This window comes from Salmo trutta, chromosome 36, assembly GCF_901001165.1.
Source record: "Salmo trutta chromosome 36, fSalTru1.1, whole genome shotgun sequence".
Classification (NCBI taxonomy): Eukaryota; Metazoa; Chordata; class Actinopteri; order Salmoniformes; family Salmonidae; genus Salmo; species Salmo trutta.
In genome coordinates this window covers 37770486-37798161 of record NC_042992.1, presented here as the reverse complement: position 1 = coordinate 37798161, position 27676 = coordinate 37770486, and the positions used below count along the sequence as shown (strand labels likewise).

Here is a 27676-nt window from a genome sequence, read left to right as displayed (position 1 = left end):
ATACTTATCCTAACTTCTTTTGAAATCATTGCCATCTATTTTGGAGCGTGTCATTTCAAGTTTTGCCTTGCTATAAGTTTTGTGGCCATAATAACATGTTTCAAGACCAGTGAGCCCCATGCCCAGAAGTTCAGAAGTAGCCTAGAGAAGAAGAAAAAAATAGTCCTGCCCTTTCTGAAGATTTCCTGTTTCATGAAAAGTGCATACATACTGTCTGACTCATATACGGCAAGTTCTGCCTGTACTATTTACTTTTCTAACCGGAGGCTGTTTGAGAGACGCATGAGAGCAACAGGCAGACCGAAGAAAACCCGAAGAACGTCTCGAATTAAAGTCTGGATATTTACTATTATCAAGGCTTCAGTAAATGAAGAGGAGTTTATAGTCCGTTTCTAAATGGAGCAACTTCGTTTTTCCGCTTTCTGGTGGGGAACGATAATGTTTGGAAGTATTCTGTTAGAACAGAAAAGTGAGTTATACGTTTATTTATAGTAACCTATGAATGTTGGTGGTTGGTTAGCGTTATCGAGGTAATCATGTAATTATTGAAACATTTATGAGGTTATTGTAACGAACGTTGACACACGTTTCTTCAAAATTGTCATTCAGCTTTTTGTAGCAGGTGGTCAAACATAATCCATACATAAAACTATACATTTTGGTGGAAGGCAAAATGTTCAGCTCATTTAAGCTAAAACTCGCAAATATATTGGCTGGTGTTACTGCAATTTGTATGCATAGTAGTATTTAATGTACACAAACTACGCAGTCAGTGTTGTTCAATATCGGGAATTCAAGAACAGTGGTACATTTATACCCAAATCCTTATTTTTTACTAAAGCGGGGGTGGAATGTATGAGCATAATATATATGTTCAATAATTTAAGTGAGCACTAGTATTTTCCAAGAGGAACTCGCATCAGAAAAGCATTTGAGAGTGTAGCATGATGTTTTTGTAAAGAGGAAGTAGGTACAGTATATGTTGTGTATTGAAGTGGTTGCTTAACACAGTGGGAGGACGTTTAGCTACACCACCTGTTGCAGTAGAAAACATGCATGGTCGTCCTACCAATGGGACTTTTCATTCTGATGTGCGTTGTTGACACTGGATGTTGGAATTATATTTGGTCTATCATTTGCAAGGTAGACATATCAGAAATTGTAATCTATTTGCCTGTCTCCAACTCCAAACATGTCCCAATGGTACCAAACAGCTTTGACTTCTTATAATCCTCTCTCCCCCACATCTGCAATTATATTTTGCCCTGGGTGACAATTACCAGCATTCATCCACACCATAGCCCGCCTCCTTGGGCTTAAATAACATACACTTTGAGAGGAGTTTTTCTAATGATATAATTACTCCTAACTCTACCACCTCTCTCTCTACTACCAGCGTTCAGCCCAAGTTCATTCTTAGCTGTTCTAACTCTATAACACAGTACAAACCACTTCAGGCCAAATTCAAAATTGTACTCCTCTGCAGAACTTAATGTAATGCCTTTATTTGTTTGCTTAAGATGTAGCAAGTCAGACATGTACACTACACCCTAGAAATAGCAATAACAGAATATAGCCTAGTATCCCTCTGCAATATCCTGACACCATGTTTACTTCACTGTCTGTACTGCCTTATGAATGCTGCCAGCTGCAGTGGATGTGGCTTCTCGAGATCTGCTCCAGTTACCCTGGTTTTCAGACTTGCAGGTTGTATGATCTGCTCCAGTTACCCTGGTTTTCAGACTTGTAGGTTGTATGATCTGCTCCAGTTACCCTGGTTTTCAGACTTGTAGGTTGTATGATCTGCTCCAGTTACCCTGGTTTTCAGACTTGTAGGTTGTATGATCTGCTCCAGTTACCCTGGTTTTCAGACTTGTAGGTTGTATGATCTGCTCCAGTTACCCTGGTTTTCAGACTTGCAGGTTGTATGATCTGCTCCAGTTACTCTGGTTTTCAGACTTGCAGGTTGTATGATCTGCTCCAGTTGCCCTGGTTTTCAGACTTGCAGGTTGTATGATCTGCTCCAGTTGCTCTGGTTTTCAGACTTGCAGGTTGTATGATCTGCTCCAGTTACTCTGGTTTTCAGACTTGCAGGTTGTATGATCTGCTCCAGTTGCCCTGGTTTTCAGACTTGCAGGTTGTATGATCTGCTCCAGTTGCCCTGGTTTTCAGACTTGCAGGTTGTATGATCTGCTCCAGTTACTCTGGTTTTCAGACTTGCAGGTTGTATGATCTGCTCCAGTTGCCCTGGTTTTCAGACTTGCAGGTTGTATGATCTGCTCCAGTTGCTCTGGTTTTCAGACTTGCAGGTTGTATGATCTGCTCCAGTTGCTCTGGTTTTCAGACTGCAGGTTGTATGATCTGCTCCAGTTACCCTGGTTTTCAGACTTGTAGGTTGTATGATCTGCTCCAGTTGCTCTGGTTTTAGACTTGTAGGTTGTATGATCTGCTCCAGTTACCCTGGTTTTTAGACTTGTAGGTTGTATGATCTGCTCCAGTTGCTCTGGTTTTCAGACTGCAGGTTGTATGATCTGCTCCAGTTACCCTGGGTTTCAGACTTGTAGGTTGTATGATCTGCTCCAGTTGCTCTGGTTTTTAGACTTGCAGGTTGTATGATCTGCTCCAGTTGCTCTGGTTTTTAGACTTGCAGGTTGTATGATCTGCTCCAGTTACCCAGGTTTTCAGACTGCAGGTTGTATGATCTGCTCCAGTTGCTCTGGTTTTTAGACTTGCAGGTTGTATGATCTGCTCCAGTTACCCTGGTTTTTAGACTTGCAGGTTGTATGATCTGCTCCAGTTACTCTGGTTTTCAGACTTGCAGGTTGTATGATCTGCTCCAGTTACTCTGGTTTTCAGACTTGCAGGTTGTATTTCTATTGCTTTAAGCCGCAGCTCTACTCCACCCTGCAGATTGGGAACAGCTACAGTAGGCGTTTTGTCCTGGTACAGGAGTACAACATTCTCTCCTAAGTCAGTAGCCTTGATATTCTCTGGCATAGAGTAATACAGTATACTACTGCACTGTGAGGAAGTTGGAGGGAGAGAACCGTATTTGCTCTCTCTCCTCTTCCGACTTTAGAGAGAGAAGGTTGATTATTTTGACATGGTTGGTCACGTGACCTGACAAAGTGGCTCTATCAGGTTCGCCCCCTGCCAGCTGGTCAAATACAGCGGAGACCCAGGCTGCTTCCCAAATGGTGCCCTATTCTCTATATAGTAAACTACTTCTGACCATTGCCTGATCAAAATTAGTGCTTTATATAGGGAATAGGCTGTCATTTTGGACACAGACCCAATCCTCACCCATTTCACTTGGCTGAACTTAGCTCTCGGCGACTGAAATTCTTCAAGAGGAAATCCTCGAGCTGCACATACAGACAGGCCTAGTTGACGGTCAATAATCCACTTTCACTATTGGTTGTGTCACGAGGACGCTGCTGATGCAAGGAAAAGGTTGAACTTTCTCTTCCTATTTGTGCAGTCTATCATACTTAAACTTGTGGTTATGTGCTAGTGATGTCATTCAGTGTGTAAGATCTCTCCCTCCATGTCTTTTAACTTCATTTCACCTCATCTCTGTTTTAACAATTAGGAGCATCTGATTTTGGTCAGTTTGTTTTTGTTCATGCTAAAGACACTCCATAAAAGTCTGGAAGGAGAGCAAATGGAAAAAAAGGGAGTGATCTGGCAGTTGGGTGCAAAATCTCTCTTTCTCTCGCTCTTGCGTTTTCATTCTCTCTTGCTCTCACTTTCCAACCTCTCAGTGAGAAAGTCCTGAAGATTGTTGGATCCTTCCTACCTCACCAAAGTGGACTGTTTTGGGGCTATAGTTGATTTTATGTTCAAAATGTGCTGTCCACATGTTATTGCGACAATTAAGTAACTACAGAAAAACATTTATGTAAGGTAATCAACCGTTCACTGGCGCCCTCCAAAGCATAACTCTCTGAATTATGATTAGCTTTTGTAACAGGTGGACAAACATAACCCAGCAATAGTAAATTACACATTTTTGCTGGAAGGGACTGTGTTCCTCTCACCAACGATACACTATGGCTATTCACTAAAGAGACAGTAGGTGTGTCCAAAATGGCTCCCTGTATACCCTTTATAGTGCACTACTTTTGACCAGAACCCTATGGGCCATGGTCAAAAGTAGTGTACTATCTAGTTAATAGGTGTCACAGCGGCAGCGTGTTGAGTGCTCATCTTCTTTTTTAAGTGAGAACACTTAAACAAAATAAACAAACGACAAACAACAGTTCCGTAAGGTACAACGACTATACGAAAAACAACCACCCACAAAACCCAAAGGAAAACAGGCTGCCTAAGTATGGCTTCCAATCAGAGACAATGAAAGACACCTGCCTCTGATTGGAAATCATACTCAGCCAAACCTGGAAAACGAAACATAGAAAATGAAAACATTCCCCTGGAAACAAACAAACCCCAAACCACACAAAACAACCCCCCTGCCACGCCCTGACCATTCTACTATGGCAAATGACCCTTTTCACTGGTCAGGACGTGACAATAGGATGCCATTTCACATGCAGGCAGTGTGTAAATTTGGACCAGGTCTTCATATGATAACATGACCCCTGTGGGGTTGGGACTGAATAATCCTTGCACACATAGATAAAGTCAAGAGAGATTTTTTAATTTAACTAGACAAGTCAGTTAAGAACAAATTCTTATTTACAATGACAGCCTACCCCAGCCAAACCGGACCAATTTTGCACTGTCCTACGGGACTCCCGATCACGGCCGGATGTGATACAGCCTGGAATCGAACCAGGGACTATAATGAAAACATATAAAGCAGCATTGTTTAAGGTGGCTAGTGATACAGGCTAGTTGAGGTAATCTGTACATGTTGGTGGGGGCGAAGTAACTATGCATAGATAACAAACAGTGAGTAGCAGCAGTTTACAAAAGGGGGGGGGGGTCTATGACTTGGGTGACTGGAGTCTCTGACAATTTTATGGGCTTTCCTCTGACACCAGGTCCTGGATGGCAGAAAGCTTGGCCCCAGTGATGTACTGGCCGTTCGCACTACCCTCTGTAGCGTCTTACGGTCAGATGCCGAGCAGTTGCCTTACCAGGCGGTGATGCAACCGGTCAGGATGCTCACGATGGTGCAGCTGTAGAAGCATTTGAGGATCTGGGGACCCATGCCAAATATTTTCAGTCTCCTGAGAGGAAAAGGTTTTGTTGTGCCCTCTTCACGACTGTCTTGGTATGTTTGGACCATGATAGTTCGTTGGTGATGTGGACACCAAGGAACTTGAAACTCTTGACCCGCTCCACTACAGCCCCGTTGATGTTAATGGGGGCCTGTTCGGCCCGCCTTTTCCTGTAGTCCACGATCAGCTCCTTTGTCTTGCTTTCATTGAGGGAGAGGTTGTTGTCATGGCACCACGTTGTTGGTGATCAGGCCTACAACTGTTGTGTCGTCAGCCAACTTAACTCAACTCAAGCCACTTTAATAATGGGAAAATTGATGTAATCAATTTATCACTTGCCACTTTATATTATTTATATAAGATAATGTTTACATAACCTACATTATTCATCTCATATGTATATACTGTACGCTATACCATCTACTGCATCTTGCCATCTTGATGTAATTAGATGTATCACTAGCCACTTTAAACAATGCCACTTTATATAATGTTTTCATAACCTACATTACTCATCTCATATGTATATACTGTACTCTATACCATCTACTGCATCTTGCCATCCTGATGTAATGTATCACTAGCCACCATAAACAATGCTGCTTTATATGTTTTCATACCCTACAATACTCATCTCAAATGTATATACTGTACTCCATACCATCTATTACATCTTTCCTATGCCGTTCAACCATCACTCATTTATATATTTTTATGTACATATTCGTATTCATTCCTTTACACTTGTATGTACAAGGTAGTTGATGTGGAATTGGTAGATTACTTGTTAGATATTACTGCATGGTCGGAACTAGAAGCACAAGCATTTCGCTACACTTGCATTAACACCTGCTAACCATGTGTATGTGACCAATACATTTGATTTGATTTGATAAACCTCTTGCGCTGAGATGCAGTGCCTTAGACCGCTGCGCCACTCGGGAGCCCTAAAGATAAAGATAGAGATGTCCTCTCCCCATCTCGCAGCCAAAAGATCCCTGTTCCCACATACTTCACTATGGTGATTGCTGTGAAAACAGAATTCCCTCATACTCATTGCGATTGGAAGAGTTAAATTCCAGTTGTTGCCATGTGTCTGAGATTTGTATTCTCTTACATCAGCCAAACAGTAGCATGCGGTCTAATGGTTATCAGGAGCAGCACACGCAGTGCAAGGACAGGTAGATAACCAATATAATTTATTTGGATGTAAAACATGAGCACGCACACACACACGCAAATGAAATCAAACTTTATTTGTCACATGCGCCGAATACAACAAGCCTTCCCTGTAGCTCAGTTCGTAGAGCATGGTGTTTGCAACGCCAGGGTTGTGGGTTCGATTCCCATGGGGGGCCAGCACAGAAAAATATTTATGAAATGTATGCATTCACTACTGTAAGTCGCTCTGGATAAGAGCGTCTGCTAAATGACTAAAATGTAAAATGTAAAAAAATGTGTAGACTTTACTGTGAAATGCTTCTCTTACAAGCCCTTAACCAACAGGGCAGTTCAAGAAGAGTTTAGTCTACCAAGTAGACTAAAATAAAAAGTCATAATAAAAACGAACACAATAAGAATAACAATAATGAGGCTATATACAGGGGGCACCAGGTAGACTGTCTCATCGTTGTAGGTGATCAGGCCTACCACTGTTGTGTCGTCAGCAAACTTAATGATAGTGTTGGAGTCGTGTTAGGCCACGCAGTCGTGGGTGAACAGGGAATTACAGGAGGGGACTAAGTACACACCTCTGAGGGGCCCCAGTGTTAAGGATCAGCGTGGCAGATGTGTTGTTGCCTACTCTTACCACCTGGCGGCGGCTACCAACTTCATGGCTACCGACGGGTTACATTCGCTTCCTTGGGCACAGGGACTATGGTGGTCTGCTTGAAACATGTAGGTATTACAGGCTCGGTCAGGGAGAGGTTGAAAATGTCAGTGAAGACACTTGCCAGTTGTTCCGCGCATGCTTTGAGTACATGTTCTAGTAATCCGTCTGGCCCAGCGGCTTTGTGAATGTTGACCTGTTTAAAGGTTTTGTTCACATCGGCTACCGAGAGCGTTATCACACAGTCATCCAGAACAGCTGGTGCTCTCGTGCATGCTTCAGTGTTGCTTGCCTCGAAGCGTGCATAAAAGGCATTTAGCTCGTCTGGTAGGCTCGCGTCGCTGGGCAGCTCACGTCTGGGTTTCCCTTTGTAGTCCGTAATACTTTTCAAGCCCTGCCACAACCCACGAGCGTAAGAGCCGGTGTAGAAGGATTCAATCTTAATCCTGTATTGACGCTTTGCTTGTTTGATGGTTCGTCTGAGGGCATAGCGGGATTTCTTATAAACGTCCGGTTTAGTGTCCCGCTCCTTGAAAGCAGCAGCTCTAGCCTTTAACTCGATGCGGATGTTGCCTATAATCCATGGCTTCTGGTTGGGATATGTACGTACAGTCACTGTGGGGACGACGTCGTCGATGCACTTATTGATGAAGCCGATGACTGAAGAGGTGTACTCCTCAATGCCATTGGATGAATCCCTGAACATATTCCAGTCTGTGCTAGCAAAACAGTCCTGTAGTGTAGCATCCGCGTTATCTGACCACTTCCGTATTGAGCAAGTCACTGGTACTTCCTGCTTTAGTTTTTGCTTGTAAACAGGAATCAGGAGGACAGAATTATGGTCAGATTTGTCAAATGGAGGGCAGGGGAGAGCTTTGTATGCATCTCTGTGTGTGGAGTAAAGGTGGTCTAGGATAAGTTTTCCTCTGGTTGCACATGTGACATGCTGGTAAAAATGTGGTAAAACTGATTTAAGTTTGCCTGCATTAAAGTAATCTGCCACTAGGAGCGCGCTTTCCTAGACTAGACTTTAAACACACACATGCGCGCACACACATTTATACACTCTATTATTTATCTCTTTCGCTGTTTCTCTCTCACTCACATACACACACGACATTCTCCTGCTTTTTGATATTCACAAAGTGAATTGGCAAGACAGCAACTAATCAAATTTGCAAATTAGAGACTACTCGACTGAAAGATATACTGACGTTCAATGTTCCCTTTGCTTGTTTTTTTTGTCTGTCTAGCGTTTGTCTCAGTAGAGATGACTATCAAACACACACAGGCACTCATCACACCACTGAGTCTGAGTGTGAAGTCAAGTCTGAACACGACCATAGTAAATAGATGGCACTGCAGAAATGTACTGATTGTTCACACAGTAGAATTTGCGCTCGAGGGAAAGAGTTTACATATGGTTGAAAAATGAATGTACATGTTACACTGTAATGAATGAATTGGAGAAGACACAAATGTATCACTTGCTTTGAAAACTGTCTTTTGGAATAATTATACTTAGAGACATAGTACCGGAGGGAACATTCCTTTTATCTGTTTCACATATTCTTTTCAAAGTGACATTGTCAAGTCTCTCACTAAGGATAAATTCCTTCACGTAGTCTGGACTGAGATGTGAGGTTAAAGTTTCACAGTACTCACTGATGTTCAATAGGCCATACTCTTCCAGTGTAGGAAAGGTTCATATTAATATGTAGTATATAAGATGAGAAAGTTCGCCTTTCTGATGTTTGCAGCCTTCTGTTTGTCTGTGTAATTGGAGGGAAAAGTCAGTTTCCTAAGTCGAGCAAAGTTATCATCTTCTCTGGGTCAATACAGTTTAGGCCCATATACGAAACAATGGCCGAGGTTCAATCCAAAACATTTAAAGGTAATTTCCATTTGAGCTAACATCTGCAGCGTTTACCTCGAATGTGATCTCCGCGAACACGGTAACATTGCCTTTTAAAAGCTGTATTCGAGTGCGATCAAATTGAATCCCGGTCAAAGATTTTATCTTATGTTTTAGACCATCAAAGTGGCCTGTTCTAATTTGAAATAGGGAAGTAAAGAGCTGCAGTGAAGAGTGAGAGTGAACATATTTGATGACACATGAGTAACCTAAATGGACAAACTATTGACTGCTTTAAGTAACGATATCTCTTTATAAACGATCAATCTAATGTCTTTCCCCTATCTCTTTGTGTTTCCACCTCAGTGGCCTCATCAATGACTATGCTGAAGCTGAAGCGTCTGTGTAAGTTCTGTGACGTTGAGTCTACCAGCTGTACGGGCACAGGGAGCTGTATGACCGACTGTAGCATCACATCCATCTGCCCCCATCCAGAGGACGTGTGCGTCAGCATTTGGTGAGTGACTACAGCACCCCTCAACATCTCTCATTGGGAGTTGGAATGACCTTTAAACTTGACCTTAGGAGAGCATGCTGGGTAGTGGGTACAGTGACACACTATGAGCATGTTAATGTGTGACAGAGCATAAATTAATAATCTTTCTTTGTCATTTAAAATGACATTTGCTGTGAACAAGGTTTATTTAACTAGCTAAACCCAAAAGTGCCCCACCAACAAACCCCACCAAATATCGTTGTGAAATTTGCCTTGTGAATGTAAAAAAAGGGGAGAACTAAATTTGGCCTCCTGTTCACAGCAACACCTCTTAAAAAGGGTTTCACTACATACGCTCCACACCACCCAGCAGGAGACCTGAGTATCCCATTTGTAGGTCCATTTGTGCACCTTCAGGATTATTCACTGCACGTGCATGGTGGTATTTTGTAACTGGGGATACATTCTGTACAACCTAAACTGATCTCTGTATCAAATCATTACCATAATGCTTAGACTGTGTTTTGTACATTTTTAAAAGTTATTTTCCCTTTTATTACTGTATCTTTCACTAGCTTAAATTTTCTCTCTGTTTAATAGAGATGAATTGGAGTGGAACTAACTGCTCCTGTTGTCTTGTTTCCAGGAGGAAGAAAGACGACAATGTCACCATAGACACGATATGCCACAACCCAGCCCATAAGCTGCATGGTCTGGTGCTGGAGGACTATAACAACAGCAAGTGTGAGATGAGGGAGAGGAACGGCATGGGCTCCCAGTTCTTCATCTGCTCCTGCTCCGAGGATGAGTGCAACGACCACCTCTTCTTCACCCCCTGTGAGTCCCTATGTAGGGTTATGTCACCTGTTATGTAGTGCTATGTCACCTGTTATGTCATGCCTTTTGTTGGCATTATGATTGGTCAAACGAGTGCAACAAACGTGTCTTCTTCACCTTCTGTAAGTCCCTATGTGATGCTGGTATGTCATGGCTGATTGGGTTTTGTAGGCTAGCTATTACAATTGATCATATATCAACACTTTTGATGTAACTCACACATGTTCTTCTACCATATGTTGTAATGAACGCTTATGCAATTCTTTATTAGGTTGTCATGTAAGGTGTCACACATGAATGCTGACATGTGTACTATTGTACACCCTCCAAATACAAGATTGCAAACAGGTTTCGCATCGCCGAGGCCTTTTGGCTGTAGTCTTTCGTTACAATTTTGGAATCAAATGTATTTTGACTACAGCATCCAAGCAGTAATAACACAGAGATACATTTTCCAGACTTTACTTTCCGGAGCCCAAAGTTAAAAGCATCCGCACACCGGGAACATCGATGTCATGGAAAAACATTTCCCCTCACCGTGGAAGACGGATAGCTCCGCTGCACACGGTCTAACTTCATGTTCACCACATAACATAACGACAACACTGACATGACAACACGTAACAGAAGTGAACGGTGAAAAACAGCTCGTGCATGTATTAATACAATCGATATTCTCAACCCTGGCCCTAAGTGGGGTTAGTAACTAGGAAGCTTTCTTTTGTGGGCCGTATCTACTGAGAGATGGCAGAGGCACAGGGACAGGTTTGTTGTGACGGATCGCCTCTCTCTCGCTCTTCGAAAAAGAAAACAAACTCCGCTGAGGCCACGTTGGAAGATTTCAGACATGTGGTTTCCTGTCTGAAAAAAAGGAGCGAGCGAGTGAGGGCTTGACGGGTACTTGCTGTTCTGTATGGACAGAAACATTCATAGACATACAAACACACACACACACGCGCACGCACCCACACAATCCTCCACTGCCAAACATGTTTCTAATATCTCTGCCTGTATTTATAGAACCCCAGCAGCACTTGTCACAGTCTGCCTGTTCAGACAACCTGTTAATGACTCATTTACGACCCTTTAAATCCTAACTGATCTGGGATCTGGAATTTCGCGTGACATGTTGTGTTTTATTATGTTTTTACGAGACTTCTGCCATCCCCAGAAATAGGGTCATAAACATAGCATATACATAAACGTTCACCAGATTACTCTGTCTAGCAGACACCGACATCACTCCTTAAAAGAATTAGAATCAGACATAGACTAGGTCTATAAAGGGAACACAATATGTGGTTGACTTGGGCATGGTTCAGCCTATTTGTGTGTTTAACAGACCAGCAAGCTAACTTCAGCTTCGTAGCTTCCAGATGCTTACTGACATTCCTCATGGAAATGTCAGGTTCCTCTGCTTTGCTGGAAAGGAGCAGGCTACATTGCGCGTAGCAAGATGCTCTGAGACGATATAGCTACTTGGCTACTTCCTATTGATTTCTTAGTGCTGAAGGAGTTGGAGTGTAATGTACGGCATGATGTTCAAGTGCAACTGAAATGTCAAACGTCAAAGTATAGGCTACTGCACACGTCATGTATCCCACATAGCCCTTTGTGGTCATTGTTTTTTATGCAGTGGGCTCTTAAGTTCAATAAACAAACAGACTATTCTTTGATCTTCACCTTCGCGGCCAGTCCAGCTACTCATAGTGAGTGAAAAGGTCATTGTGAAAATATGCTCAAGTTTTAGAGTAGAGTATGATGGCTGAAGAGTTCTAATATTGTAGAGGTGGATAATTGTAAAAGTATTGTAGAATATACCTAACAGGGGGTGGGCCTACTGTATGTTACAGAATAGGTATAGTCTACAATATTTATACTGAATAGGCAATGTATTGTATAACTAATCTATAACATCTATCTTGTTGTCTCTTTTTCTCTCGTCTTTCCTCTCCACCATAGACTCCCTGGACTCCCAGGTGGTGTCGGTGATCCTGGTCAGCCTGGTTCCTCTGCTGGTTCTGGCCGTGATGGTCATCACATCCTTCTATTGGTACCGCATCTACCACCAGCGCCGCGCCGGTGTCAAGCGCAAGAAGACGCCGCTCGACTTCAGTGATGCCCACGCCATCATGATGGACGACGACGGCTCGGACAGCAGCTCCACGCACGCCAACAACCTCAACCACAACACAGAGCTCCTTCCCATCGAGCTGGACGCCCAGGTGGGCAAGGGCCGCTTCGCCGAGGTCTACAAGGCCAAGCTGAAGCAGGGCGCCACGGGGGCCGGCGAGCACTTCGAGACCGTTGCCGTCAAAATTTTCGCAGACGAGGAATATGCCTCGTGGAAGAACGAGAAGGACATCTTCTCGGATGCCGACCTGCGCCACGAGAATGTCCTGCACTTCCTGACCGCAGAGGACCACAAGGTGGAGAAACAGTATTGGTTGATCACGGCCTACCACCCCCGGGGCAACCTCCAGGAGTACCTGACGCGCCACGTCATCAGCTGGGACGACCTGTGGGTGCTGGGCGGGTCGCTGGCAAGGGGCGTGGCCCACCTACACAGTGACCACACGTTGTGCGGACGCTACAAGGTGCCCATCGTCCACCGGGACATCAAGAGCTCCAACATCCTGGTGAAGGGGGACCTGACCTGCGTCCTGTGTGACTTCGGACTGGGTCTGCGTCTGGACAACTCGCTGTCCGTGGACGAGCTGGCCAACAGTGGACAGGTACAGATTCTTCCCTCCTGTCTCTCCTTTCTACTCACGGTGCATCCAAAATGGTACCATATTGCCTATGATTAGTGCACTATATAGGGAATAGGGTGCCATTTCAGACTGGCTTACTTACTCATGCGGGCTCCTCTTCTGGACAACAGGTTAGTAATATCCATAGAGGAAGTGCTGCTAGGCCTTTTATTTTATTACAGTAACTAGGCAAACAGGGCTGATGGACTTCTAATAGAACCGTTAGACTGTTGTACAGCAGTAGGACAGGGTCATTGTGACTGTTATGAAACTTAGTCATCGTGAGCTTCTTTAGAGGGTGTCCCTTTGGTGTCTAATGCACCCATTGTCTCTTCGTAATGTCTTATAATACAGTGGGGGGAAGAAACAGGGAAGACATGTATCAGATCAGGCTGTCAGTTAAAATTGCAGTTGAATTGTAGTGGTACATGGTACTGTACAGTACTACCTCTGGAAGCAAGCATGCATATTCTACTGTAAATAGCATTAGAATAGAGTCGAATGTAACATAACAGAATACAATAGAACAGAACAAAACAGAGTAGAATAGAAAATAATAGAATAGAACAGAACAGTTTTGATAATGATCCACTGAGTAGGCTAACATCTTGTCCTTGTTGGTCTTACCCTACAGGTGGGCACTGCCAGGTACATGGCCCCTGAGGTGCTGGAGTCCAGAATCAACCTGGAAAACATTGAGTCGTTCAAGCAGACAGACGTTTACTCCATGGCCCTGGTACTGTGGGAGATCACCTCCAGGTGCAACGCCATTGGAGGTAAAGTAACACCACATGACGTCTGACCAAACACGTGACTGAGCTGCTTTAGACTGTAGCCAATTGATTTTAATTTGTGACCTTGTGTAAGTGATATAGTGTAGGTGTACTTCTCCGTAAAAGGTGCCCGCAATTGTAGTCACACATTCCTGAAATTCCTTCAGGACCTTGACAAAATGTTTGTAAAAAATACAGGTGTTCACTGTTAAATAATCACAGGATTGTTTATCTGAAATTATTCATGACTAGGGCTGTTACGGTGACCGTATTACCGCCACACCGGCAGTCACAAGTCAGGACGGCAGTCTATTCCACATGACCGTTTTGTCATGGTAACTAGGCTTCTCCAAGCTCTGATGCAGCTGATGGTCATTAGAAGCCTACCAAACTTGCTAACTGCCCGTTACTCAGCACTCTATTGTCCCTCTAGTCACTCTGACATCAATGCAAATGTAATCGAAAATCGAATCAAACACTGCATGAGAGCCCATGAGCTCATGTTGCGCAACATTTCTATAGGCTATGCCATTGCGTGATAAAATAGAGAGATGGCCTCCATTAAAATGAGGAGGATCCCATCAACTTTCAATAGGCTAGGCCTACTATATTTCTTTCCCAACTTTCCTAATATTAAGCACATTGCTTCTCTTTACAACAGGAGTGGTTCTACCTGGCTGGCATGAAAATAAACCATGGGAATAGTGTCCTCCATTCGCTATTAAATATACTGTAGGTGCATGATAGAGAAGTGTATGATAATGGTCCATTCTAAATCAATTTCACTCATATATATTATTTAGTAAATGTAAAGACAAGATTAAATCAAGAATAGTCTGATGGGTCACAATATTAGCCTGTCACTTGTGAATGATATATTATCACTTGTGAATGATGTCCAGCTTAAGGCAAGAAACTTTTTTTGCGACTTTTTCAAGTCAAAATCAGCAGAAGTCATATACAGAAACCCAGCCTAAAAACCCAAACAGTAAGCAATGCAGATGTAGAAGTTTTTCTGCTGGCTAGGAAAAACTCTCTAGAAAGGCAGGAACCTAGGAAGAAAGCTCTAGGTTCTGAGGGGTGGCCAGTCCTCTACATGGCCATTAATTCCAGATTGTTCTTCAAAATGTTAAAACGTTGATAGATTACCAGCAGGGTTAAATAATAATCATAGTGGTTGTAGAGGGTGCAACAGGTCAGCACCTCAGGAGTAAATGTCAGTTGGCTTTTCATAGCCGAGCATTCAGAGATCAAGACAGCAGGTGCGGTAGAGAGAGAGCCGAAAACAACAGGTCCGGGACAAGGTAGCACATCCTGTGAACAGGTCAGGGTTCCGTAGCCGCATTATGAACAGTTGAAACTTGAGCAGCAGCACGGCCAGGTAGACCGGGGACAGCCAGGAGCCATGATCCTAAGGCTCGGGTCCTCTGGGAGGGAGGGAGAGAGAGAGAATTATAGGGAGCATACTTAAGGTCACACAGGAAACCAGATAAGACAGGAGAATTACACTAGATATAACAGACTGACCCTAGCCCCCCAGCACATAGACTATTGCAGCATAGATACTGGAGGCTGAGACGGGGGGGGGGGGGGGTCGGGGGACACTGTGGCCCCGTCCAACGATACCCCCGGACAGGGCCAACCAGGCAGGATATAACCCCACCCACTTTGCCAAATCATAGTTCCCACACCACTCGAGGGATATCAACAGACCACCAACTTACTACCCTGAGACAAGGATGAGTATAGCCCACTAAGAGCTCCCCCACGGCACGAGCCTGAGGGGGTGCAATACCGGACATGAAGATCACGTCAGTGACTCAACCCACTCAAGTGACACACCCCTTCTAGGGACGGCATGGAAGAGCACTAGTAAGCCAGTGACTCAGCCCCCGTAATAAGGTCAGAGGCAGAGAATCTCAGTGGAGAGAGGGGAGCCGGCCAGGCAGAGAACGCAAGGGTGGTTTCCGTTCACCTTCGTACCCCTGGGCCAGACTACACTAGGACCTACTGAAGAGATGAGTCTTCAGTAAAGACTTCTGTGTCTCTCACATGGACAGGCCGACCATTCCATAAAAATGGAGCTCTATAGGAGAAAGCCCTGCCTCCAGCTGTTTGCTTAGAAATTCTAGGGAAAATGAAGAGGCCTGTGTCTTGTGATCGTAGCATACGTGTAGGTATGTACGGCAGGAACAAATCGGAGAGATACAGTTAAAGTTGGAAGTTTACATACACTTAGGTTGGAGTCATTAAAAATCATTTCTCAACCACACCACAAATTTCTTGTTAACAAACTATAGTTTTGGCAAGTCAGTTAGGACATCTACTTTGTGCATGACACAAGTCATTTTTCCAACAATTGTTTACAGACAGATTATTTCACTTAGAATTCACTGTATCACAATTCCAGTGGGTCAGAAGTTTACATACACTAAGTTGACTGTGCCTTTAAACAGCTTGGAAAATTCCAGAAAATTATGTCAAGGCTTTAGAAGCTTCTGATAGGCTAATTGACATCATTTGAGTCAATTGGAGGTGTACCTGTGGATATATTTCAAGGCCTACCTTCAAACTCAGTGCCTCTTTGCTTGACATCATGGGACAATCAAAAGAAATCAGCCAAGACCTCCACAAGTCTGGTTCATCCTTGGGAGCAATTTCCAAATGCCTGAAGGTACCACGTTCATCTATACAAACAATAGTACGCAAGTATAAACACCATGAGACCACGCAGCCATAATACCGCTCAGGAAGGAGACGCGTTCTGTCTCCTAGAGATGAACGTACTTTGGGGCGAAAAGTGAAAATCAATCCCAGAACAACAGCAAAGGACCTTGTGAAGATGCTGGAGGAAACAGGCACTAAAGTATCTATATCCACAGTAAAACGAGTCCTATATCGACATGATCTGAAAGGCCACTCAGCAAGGAAGAAGCCACTGCTCCAAAACCGCCATAAAAAAAGCCAGACTACGGTTTGCAACTGCACATGGGGACAAAGATCGTACTTTTTGTAGAAATTTCCTCTGGTCTAATGAAACAAAAATAGAACTGTTTGGCCATAATGACCATTGCTATGTTTGGAGGAAAAAAGCGGACGCTTGCAAGCCAAAGAACACCATCCCAACCGTGAAGCACGGGGGTGGGAGCATCATGTTGTGGGGGTGCTTTGCTGCAGGAGGGACTGGTATACTTCACAAAATAGATGGCATCATGAGGGAGGAAAATGATGTGGATATATTGAAGCAACATCTCAAGACATCAGTCAGGAAGTTAAAGCTTCGTCGCAAGTGGGTGTTCCAAATGGACAATGACCCCAAGCATACTTCCAAAGTTGTGGCAAAATGCCTTAAGGACAACAAAGTCAAGGTATAGGAGTGGCCATCACAAAGCCCTGACCTCAATCCCATAGAAAATTTGTGGACAGAACTGAAAAAGCATGTATTGTTTGACCACTCTGTGGTCTATTTTGTCTTGCCGGAGTTCCTGTTTGACCATTGAGTCAGAACGTTGATCGATCAAATGTTAGTGTTGGTGCTCGCCTGCTTCCGGCGTGGCCATTTCCTGTTTTCTCTTTGGTCCCTAGTGGTCCCTTTAATACCGTCAGAGCGGTAGCGCTGCCCCAAAGCCTGTTAGACCCTCTCACTTTTTCCTCCATTGGCAGGGGGTGAAGAATATGTGTGCCCTGTGGGTACACCTCTGAAATGAAAATAGTTAATTTCCTGTTTTGCATGGAATGAGCAATGCACACACACAGACATATTGAAAGTACTATATTCAGTTCCATGGAAGGGCAATATTGGTCTTGTTTACATGAGGATGTGCTGTAGCCTAGCTGGAGTAGAAAGCATATTTGTGGTGATGATGAGTTTTAAGGGAATCTAGGCCCATGATTGGCAAAAGTGTGTAGTGGCTTATGGTTACATTGGTCCTACAGAGCAAGGCATTCCACTGAGTAGGACAACTCAGAAACCGCATGAATGGTTAGATTTTTATGTTCAGTCATTCATTTGTTCACTCACTCGCTCGTTCATTCACTAACTCATTCATTCATTCACCTATCTCGCCAAACATTCAGATATCCGGTCGTTATTGTTTCCAATAACTTCTCTCGAGTTTCAGCTTCAAGGCAGTAGACATTCTTTACAGACCCAGTTCGGTCACTATGTCCTCAGGCCTCCATTATCTAGGGCACAGAGTCTCCCTCTCCCTTCCTCTCTCTCAGCAGTCTCTTGTGCTGAGGCATATACCCTACAGTAATAAATAACCCCCCCACCGCATTATTACATTACATACATCCACCATGCATTTAGCTAGTCTCCCACCTTGATACAGAAAGCTGCCTTATTTTGTGTAATAGCGTTACTGTGCCGCACTGACCGCTTGTTTGGATATTCCCTTGGGGGTAAAATGTTTGCGGAGTTAGAATGACTATCTTATCAAATCTTCTATCTACGTCAGCGAAAGTGGCACTCGCATAACCACAGCATATGCATTTTTTGTACCACTTGTCATCCTTTCAATAAAAGCTTCCCATGCTATCATCCCAGCTCGGTGAGTCAATCTTGATGGCATAAAACTCTGCTCACCTGAGAACACACACACACACACACACACACACACACACACACACACACACACACACACACACACACACACACACACACACACACACACACACACACACACCTGATGGCATGAAACTCCTCTCAACTGAGAAAACACACACACTTCCCTCTTCCCCACACACAGTCAGACTGACATATCTCAGTGCATCATTGTAATGAGTTGTGAGGTGAAGCCGCGTTGGCTTCCCTGTCTGTCTGCCTCAGCCGCCACCGCCAGACAGATGTCAGAACAGTTCCTGTCGTCTCACTGCCGAGCCTGGCAGACTGCCACACAACACAGGCAGTCAGTCGGCCACTTTGTCACAGTTTCGGGGCCTTTTGTATAATCTGGGATCTGTCACGCTGTCTGTCACGCGGTACGAACGTGCCTGTCTGTCAACAGGGCCAGTCGCGACCTCAGGGAAGGCAGCAGCAGCCAACACAATGCACTCTTTATCCTCTAAAGTAAAAGTAAGGACAAGTAAAAAGAAAAACTCTGAAAGAAAGTAATAAAGACAGCATCCCGGGGCCGTCTCTTTTCCCGAAATGTCTCTCCCATATAATTTGCAGGGCTGGAATTAGGAGCGGGAAAGACGGGAGGGTGTTCCCAGGCGGGGTTAGGGAGGAATGGGAGAACGGTGGTGTTGACCATCCCACTGTAGGAGAAATGCCTTCACTCCCCTGAGGGAGAAGACAGGGTTAGAGTAGAGTGGAGGAGGGCGGCTGCTATCCAGATGTCATGGCCTCACCTCAAGCCTGAATGGGCCCCATGCTGTCTGTCTGTCTGGCTAGCTGTCTGGCAAACTGTCTGTCTGTCTTTTCGGTCTGTCCTTACCCTTACAGAAAAACCACATGATTTCACATGAAATTTAACCTGTGAACTCGTGTAAAAACGTGTTTTTGGAACACTTTTCACGTGTAGTTTTATGTTGTCACGTCTTACTTTAAATGTCGTCACGTTATCACCTTAACTTCACATACACGTAAGAGCACATGTGATCACATGAAAACATGTTTTTGCAACACTTCACGTGTTTTCCATAAGGGTATGTCTTTCTGTCTGTCTGGCTTGCTGGCTGGTTTTCTGTCTGTCTGTCACCCAGGGCTTTAACAACCTTTGAGGAACATAAAACAAGTGTCAGAGCCATCGCCACACGCTTTCATCTTAATCAAAACCATCGGAGGAGAGGAGTATAATAGAATAGATTATCGTTCTCCAAGAGGGAGGCAGTGAGTGTCAAGCTGGATTGTCAAACTGTGACTCTTTGGGACTACAGCATTGGGACTACAGCATCTCAAACAGATTCCTGCTGCTGTGTTGGCTTCAGATTTGGAAGCAGACTTTTGTTAGCTCTATGAGGATCTGTTTTCTTGAATTATTTAAGATGACTAAAGCCCTAATATCTACCAGATAGTGCACTAGAAATTAACCATAACAAAGTACTGTATGATGAATACCACATTCCTATGTGCCTGAGGGGTACTGTATGTCTGTGGGTTTACATTGGTCATTCTCTCTTCCCCTTTTCTTTATCTTATTTCAACTTTGATGTGAACTGGCATGTTCTGGTTCAGATACACTCAGGTGGTTCAGATATACTCCGGTGGTTCAGATATACAGTGGCTTGTGAAAGTATTCACCCCCTTGGCATTTCTCCTATTTTGTTGCCTTACAACCTGGAATTAAAATTGATTTTTTTTGGGGGGGGGGGGGTTGTATCATTTTGATTTACACAGCATGCCTACGACTTTGAAAAAGCAAAATATTTTTAATTGTGAAACTAACAAGAAATTAGACAAAAAAATAGAAAACTTGAGCGTGCATAACTATTCACCCCCCCCCCCCCCAAAAAAAACAAGTCAATACTTTGTAGAGCCACCTTTTGCAGCAATTACAGCTGCAAGTCTCTTGAGGTATTTCTCTATAAGCTTGGCTCATCTAGCCACTGGGATTTTTGCCCATTCATCAAGGCAAAACCTCTCCAGCTCCTTAAATTTGGATGGGTTCTGCTGGTGTACAGCAATCCAGTCATACCACAGATTCTCAATTGGATTGAGGTCTGGGCTTTGACCTAGGCCATTTCAAGACATTTAAATATTTCCCCTTAAACCACTCGAGTGTTACTTTAGCAGTATGCTTAGGGTCATTGTCCTGCTGGAAGGTGAACCTCCATCCCAGTCTCAAATCTCTTGAAGACTGAAACAGGTTTCCCTCAAGAATTTCCCTATATTTAGCGCCATCCTTCATTCCTTCAATTCTGACAAGTTTCCCAGTCCCTGCCAATGAAAAACATCTCCACAGCATGATGCTGCCACCACCATGCTTCACTGTGGGGATGGTGTTCTCAGAGTGATGAGAGGTGTTGGGTTTGCGCCAGACATAGCATTTTCCTTGATGGCCAAAAAGCTCAATTTTAATCTCATCTGACCAGAGTACCTTCTTCCATATGTTTGGGGAGTCTCCCACATGCCTTTTGGCGAACACCAAATGTGTTTGGTTATTTTTTTCTTAAGCAATGTATTTTTTTCTGGCCACTCTTCCATAAAGCCCAGCTCTGTGGAGTGTACAGCTTAAAGTGGTCCTATGGACAAATACTCCAATCTCCACTGTTGAGCTTTGCAGCTCCTTCAGGGTTATCTTTGGTGTCTTTCTTGCCTCTCTGATTAACGCGCCCCTTGCCTAGTCTGTGAGTTTTGGTGGACAGCCCTCTCTTGGCAGGTTTGTTGTGGTGCCATATTCTTTACATTTTTTAATCATGGATTTAATGGTGTTATTGGGATGTTCAAAGTTTCAGATATTTTTTTATAACCGAACCCTGATCTGTACTTCTCCACAACTTTGTCCCTGACCTGTTTGGAGAGCTCCTTGGTCTTCATGGTGCCGCTTGCTTGGTGGCGCCTGTTGCACGCACCACTTTTCCGTATTTCTTTTTTATAATTCTTTGAAACAAGTCATTTTTTTCATTTCACTTCACCAATTTGGACTATTTTTGTATGTCCATTACATGACATCCAAATAAAAATATATTTAAATGACAGGTTCTAATGCAACAAAATAGGAAAAACGCCAAGGGGGATGAATACTTTTGCAAGGCATTGTAATAAGGTGGTTCAGATATACTCAGGTGGTTCAGATATACTCAGGTTGTTCAGATATACTCAGGTTGTTCAGATATACTCTGGTGGTTCACATATACTCAGGTGGTTTAGATATACTCAGGTTGTTCAGATATACTCAGGTTGTTCAGATATACTCGGGTTGTTCACATATACTCAGGGGGTTCACATATACTCAGGTGGTTCAGATATACTCAGGTTGTTCAGATATACTCAGGTGGTTCACATATACTCAGGTGGTTCACATATACTCAGGTGGTTCACATATACTCAGGTGGTTCAAATATACTCAGGTGGTTCACATATACTCTGGTGGTTCAAATATACTCTGGGGGTTCAAATATACTCAGGTGGTTCACATATACTCAGGTGGTTCACATATACTCAGGTGGTTCACATATAGTCAGGTTGTTCAAATATACTCTGGTGGTTCAAATATACCCTGGTGGTTCAAATATACTCTGGTGGTTCAAATATACTCAGGTGGTTCAAATATACTCAGCTGGTTCACATATACTCAGCTGGTTCACATATACTCAGGTGGTTCACATATACTCTGGTGGTTCAAATATACTCAGGTGGTTCAAATATACTCTGGTGGTTCAAATATACTCATGTGGTTCACATATACTCAGGTGGTTCACATATACTCTGGTGGTTCAAATATACTCTTGTGGTTCAAATATACTCAGGTGGTTCAAATATACTCAGGGGGTTCACATATACTCAGGGGGTTCACATATACTCTGGTGGTTCAAATATACTCTGGTGGTTCAAATATACTCAGGTGGTTCACATATACTCAGGTTGTTCAGATATACTCTGGTGGTTCAGATATACTCTGGTGGTTCAGATATACTCAGGTGGTTCACATATACTCAGGTGGTTCAGATATACTCTGGTGGTTCAGATATACTCTGGTGGTTCAAATATACTCTGGTGGTTCAAATATACTCAGGTGGTTCACATATACTCAGGTGGTTCAGATATACTCTGGTGGTTCAGATATACTCTGGTGGTTCAAATATACTCAGGTGGTTCACATATACTCTGGTGGTTCAGATATACTCTGGTGGTTCAGATATACTCTGGTGGTTCAAATATACTCAGGTGGGTCAGATATACTCAGGTGGTTCAGATATACTCAGGTGGTGGCATGCTTGCTCAACCACAGGGTACAGTTTGAACAGGAGTCTCTAGAATGAGCCATAGTAACAAACATATAGACTGGGGCCGCACAGTAACTTAAACAGATCAGGCTCTGAACCAGGAAACCAGACTGAGACCTGATGGTTAATAGCATGAGGGAGAGAGAGGCAGTGTGGCGATGAGATCCAATAAAGACATAACAGTCTGGCCATAAGTCTAAACCTATGGAAACATGTCTGAGCTGCCATAAATGTACTGTATTAACATTACAAACCAGCAAGAGGAAGTCAGTGGGAAACACCAGAGCGGGAATGTTGAGCCATTTTCTTGATTCACTTGTTGAGACTATTTCAGACTTTTCTCATGTCCTATGACAACTCGCAGTGAGTGATACAGACAATATGTCAGTTGTCATCAAAGGTGTTATTAACAGTTCTAATACAGGTACGTGAGTCAATAGGAAAGTGATATGCTTTAACCCTTTAGACCCCGATAGAATTCTAGAATGCTGCTGTAGTTTACTGAGAGTTTTCGAGATAAAACTCATTTTCTCACACATTTCAAACTAACAGACATGGCTCAAAAACAAAGAACACATGACAATTACAAGTTAACGTACTTTTAAAGAGCACAACCTCTTCTTTTATATGACACCACATTCATGTCAATAGGGAGAATTTGAGAATTAGAGGGAGCATACTTAAGGTCACACAAGACACCAGATAAGAAAGGAGAATTTCACCAGATAAGACAGGAGAATTTCACCAGATATAACAGACTGACCCTAGCCCCGCAACACATAGACTATTGCAGCATCGATACTGGAGGCTGAGACAGGGGGGGGCCCTGTCCGACGGGACCAACCAGGCGGGATATAACCCCGCCCAGTTTGCCAAAGCAGCCCCCACAACACTAGAGGGAGATCACCAGACCACCAACTTAGTATAGCCCACGAAGATCTCCTCCACCGCACGAGCCCAAGGGAGCGCAAATCCGGACAAGAAGATCGCGTCAGTGACTCAACCCACTGAAACCGAGTATAGAGGGGAAAAAACCTGGCACGACGTGTCGCACCCCTTCTAGGGACGGCATGGAAGAGCACTAGTAAGCCAGTGACTCAGCCACTGTAATAGGGTCAGAGGCAGAGAATCCCAGTGGAGAGAGGGGAACCGGCCAGGCAGAGACAGCAAGGGCGTTTTGTCACTCCAGTGCCTTGCCGTTCACCTTCACACCCCTGGGCCAGATTACACTCAATCATAGGACCTACTGAAGAGATGCGTCTTCAGTAAAGACTTAAAGGTCGAGACCGAGTCTGCGTCTCTCACATGGATCGGCAGATCATTCCATAAAAATGTAGCTCTATAGGAGAAAGCCCTGCCTCCAGCTGTTTGTTTAGAAATTTTAGGGCCTGCGTCTTGTGACCGTAGCGTACGTGTAGGTATGTAGGGGCAGGACCAAATCGGAGAGATAGGTAAGAGCAAGTCCATGCAATGCTTTGTAGATTAGCAGTAAAACCTTGAAATCAGCCCTAGACTTAACAGGAAGCTAGTGTAGATTCTAGCAGCCTTATTTAACCGTATTTAGCACTAACTGAAGTGTATTTAGTGCTTTATCCGGATAGTAGGAAAATAGAGCATTGTGATAGTCTAATCTAGATATGACAAAAGCATTGGACTACTGCAATGCTCTACTCTCCGGCTACCCAGATAAAGCGTGTGGACTTAGCGAATCATATGGCATATTTTGGGAACTACTGTTTTAGAATTAAGACAATAAACAAAATTGCACAATTGTTTTAGGAATTGGCTCCCACTTGTGCTCTCGTTACAGTACCCAGACCCTCTAACGTTATTCTTTTACTCGCTTGAATAATGACAGATGGGCGGGTGGATGGGTGTATTTTTCTTAAACACTGAAACGAGGGAAATCTTCTTGTCAAAACAGGATGCTCATGCCTGTGGAGTCAGCTGTTGGCCCAAGCCGTGACCTAGCGTCCAATTCCTGTCTGTGTGCATCTGGACTTCCTGTGAGGCCCCTCTTCTGGGCAGGGACCGCCCGTTTCTCAACTGTCAGACAGAATTCACTCAGGATTGAACAGTATTACAGAACTGTACAGGGAAACAGCTCATCAGCTTTAAAGGGCCAATGCAGCAATTTTTATCTCAATATCAAATCATTTCTGGTTAACAATTAAGTACCTCACTGTGATTGTTTTCAATTAAAATGGTCAAAAAGAAACAAAAGTAGCTGGCCAAAGCTCTATCCGACCAAAACAGGCAGACATTTCAGGAGGTCTTTCCAAACAGCTCTTACACTAAAAGGGCATTATCATAATTTTTACAATTTCACAGTATTATTCCAACCTCATAGTGTGGAAATATATATAAAACACAGGGAAATCACGTTTTTGACTGCACTGGGCCTTTCAGTTTCTTAACAGGTCAACTCATCATTGGTTTGATTGATTGTGGGATTGTGTTAAGAGATGGGAAAGGTTTTCATTATGATCCATATACTATTTCCATGTCTTCATTCTATTCACGATGGCATTACTAAACTAATGCAAAAGTGAAACAATAGTTACAGTACAGGTATTCATTGTGGAAATATTTCTTAATACCACAGTGCCTTTGCCCCGGAATAACAGTGTTGTTTTCAGTTGGCTCTGTCCCACGCCGGTTCCATGTCACTGTACAGGAATGTTTTTGCAATATGGCGCTATTGAGGATAATTGACTTACTCGCATACCATTTTTTTATCGTCGGAAATCTCCTGGAAAATGACTTTTAGTTCCATTTCAGTGCTCGGGTTCTCACACAGTTTCCGTCAGGCTACTTTAATTACCCCCTTTGGACTTTCTGAATCAAATGTTTTTATACAAGAGCTCCACTCTTCATTGTACACTTGAGTTTGATTTGTTGCTCTACCCAAAGGACAGATCAGATCTATCGAAAGATAAATAGTTCTCTGCATCATCCCAAGCCATCTCTTTAATATTCTGCCTGAGTAAACTTTATTCCGGCATAGGGCTTGACGAGTATCTTGGATGCAGCGTTATAAGATAGCTGACACTGAGCCAACACTGAGTTGGTGAGTTGTTTCAAGCACATTCTCACCGAGACCAAACGCAATAATATTGACTGTTTTTCTCCGGCAGGTTTTCCCTGGCCCCTCATCCTATAAACCTATAACATATGTATCTTTTGGACGTCTGTGTCTCTGTTTCTGTTTGCGTATACAAACTTTATTGTCTACTTTCATGGAAAATCATATAGTGAGGGTAGAGCTACATTTGAATATATAACAAAACAATACATGGCTCTGTGTGTGTATGTTTCCGAACCTACTTCTAGTAACCCGTATCATATGTATATTTTGACATCTGTATCTCTCTGGCTCCTGTCTTAAATGTACAGCTCTGTGTGTGTTTGTGTACAGAGGTGAAGGACTACGAGCCGCCCTTCGGTAAGGTGAGGGAGCACCCGTGTGTGGAGAGTATGAAGGACAGCGTTCTCAGAGACAGAGGGAGGCCAGAGATCCCCAACAGCTGGATCAACCACCCAGTAAGTAACAAGGCCTGCTTTCATTATGCACTCACTGATGCATCCTTACACACACATAGGACTAAATACACACACACACAAACACACACGCACATACTGCAGGTGCATAATGCACACATGCGCAGAATAATTATTGCATAATTTACTTGCGCATTCTTATTTTTTTTAACAATAACGAGGATTAGGTTGAAGTTGCCCCAATCACGGATTCAGGTTCAGCAATTTTTTTCATAGTATAATCTGATCTTAGATCTGGGATTAGGGCCAACTTCTCTCTCTCTACCTACTCCAGTATCTGTCTACTACTGCTGACTGTGTGTCTCTGTGCTCCACTGCGCCTCCCTCAGGGCATCCAGGTGGTGTGCGGCACCATAGACGAGTGCTGGGACCACGACCCTGAGGCCAGGCTGACTGCTCAGTGTGTGGCCGAACGCTTCAACGACATGGAGCACCCAGACAAGCTGTCTGTACGCAGCAATTCCGAGGAGAAGATCCCCCAGGACGTCTCTGCGACGGAGATTGAAGAGATTGAGAAGTAGGAAGTATGCCTCAGAAACTACTAATGCCCCCTGCTGGGGAGGCTGATAACTACAAGCAACCAAGCAGCTGAGAGAGATTCAAGTGGAGAGTCTGTGTATGTGCTCTGTGTATTTGTCCTGCTTGTGACTCCAAGGAGCAAACATTGGATGTGGTGTGTCATGGATGTAAAAGGTAACAAAACGGAACAAACCAATCAGAAAGGAAGTGATCGTGTTTTTAAAGATTTACAGCAGTTGCTCCAAAGACGGATCAAAGCCATGACTGGACTGGGGAAAATATACAGCCTTCGTAACTAAATACTGTTTGCACTTTATTAATAGCTATGCATACCAAATTGTGTATATTCCGTTACTGTATATTCATGATGACAATACAGTGCAGTTATAGGAAAGAGGGTTACCAATGTGGAAAAGTAAGAGAGCAGTCAATACTGGTAACACTAATAACATTTTAGCCAGTTTTCGACTGGGTGTTTTTGACATTTTTAAAGGTGGCATTGGATGACAAAAGGCTGGAGGATGGCGCAATATATAAAACCAAGGTGAAAGTTTCATTTCTGGAAATGATAAAAAGGACCGAGCTATGAAATAGAAAATGATTCCGGGCCAATAAGCCCAGGGGAATACTGATATCATATACCAAGGACTATGAACTGTAAACGAAAGACTGAATTCAGCCCTAGATGAGAAAAGGGGGAATATAGATATTTTACTCAGAGGAACCCGGAGCTATAAAAGAAAGTGTATTTAATCAACGGAGAATGATAAAGGGAATACAGATATCATAACAAAAGGACTGAACTGGAAGTACTGCACGTGGAGTTTCAGCCCAGCAGTAACTGATACAAGACATTTAAATATAACGACATGGAAGGGAACTTGACCCTTTCTCAATTAAAGATCTCTAAACCCTGTCTATGTATAATATTAAAAGCCTTAATTAAAGATTTTCAGTATCCTACTCTTTTAAA

At 43.5% G+C, this 27676-nt stretch overlaps 1 protein-coding gene across 3 annotated transcripts; it reads left to right on the top strand.

Moving 5' to 3' along the window:
- The first annotated feature begins 40 nt into the window (after positions 1-40).
- On the top strand, positions 41-27676 carry LOC115176037 (TGF-beta receptor type-2). Of its 3 annotated transcripts, none has more exons than XM_029735771.1 (7): positions 41-425; positions 9239-9389; positions 10015-10205; positions 12168-12940; positions 13593-13734; positions 26042-26166; positions 26514-27676. In XM_029735771.1, exons 2-7 carry the CDS (start codon positions 9250-9252, stop codon positions 26703-26705), a joined length of 1563 nt encoding a protein of 520 aa, XP_029591631.1. In that variant the 5' UTR covers positions 41-425; positions 9239-9249; the 3' UTR covers positions 26706-27676. The 3 variants fall into 3 exon arrangements, with proteins under 3 accessions (XP_029591631.1, XP_029591629.1, XP_029591630.1); XM_029735769.1 differs by having other exon boundaries at positions 41-469; XM_029735770.1 differs by lacking the exon at positions 41-425 and adding an exon at positions 8895-8911.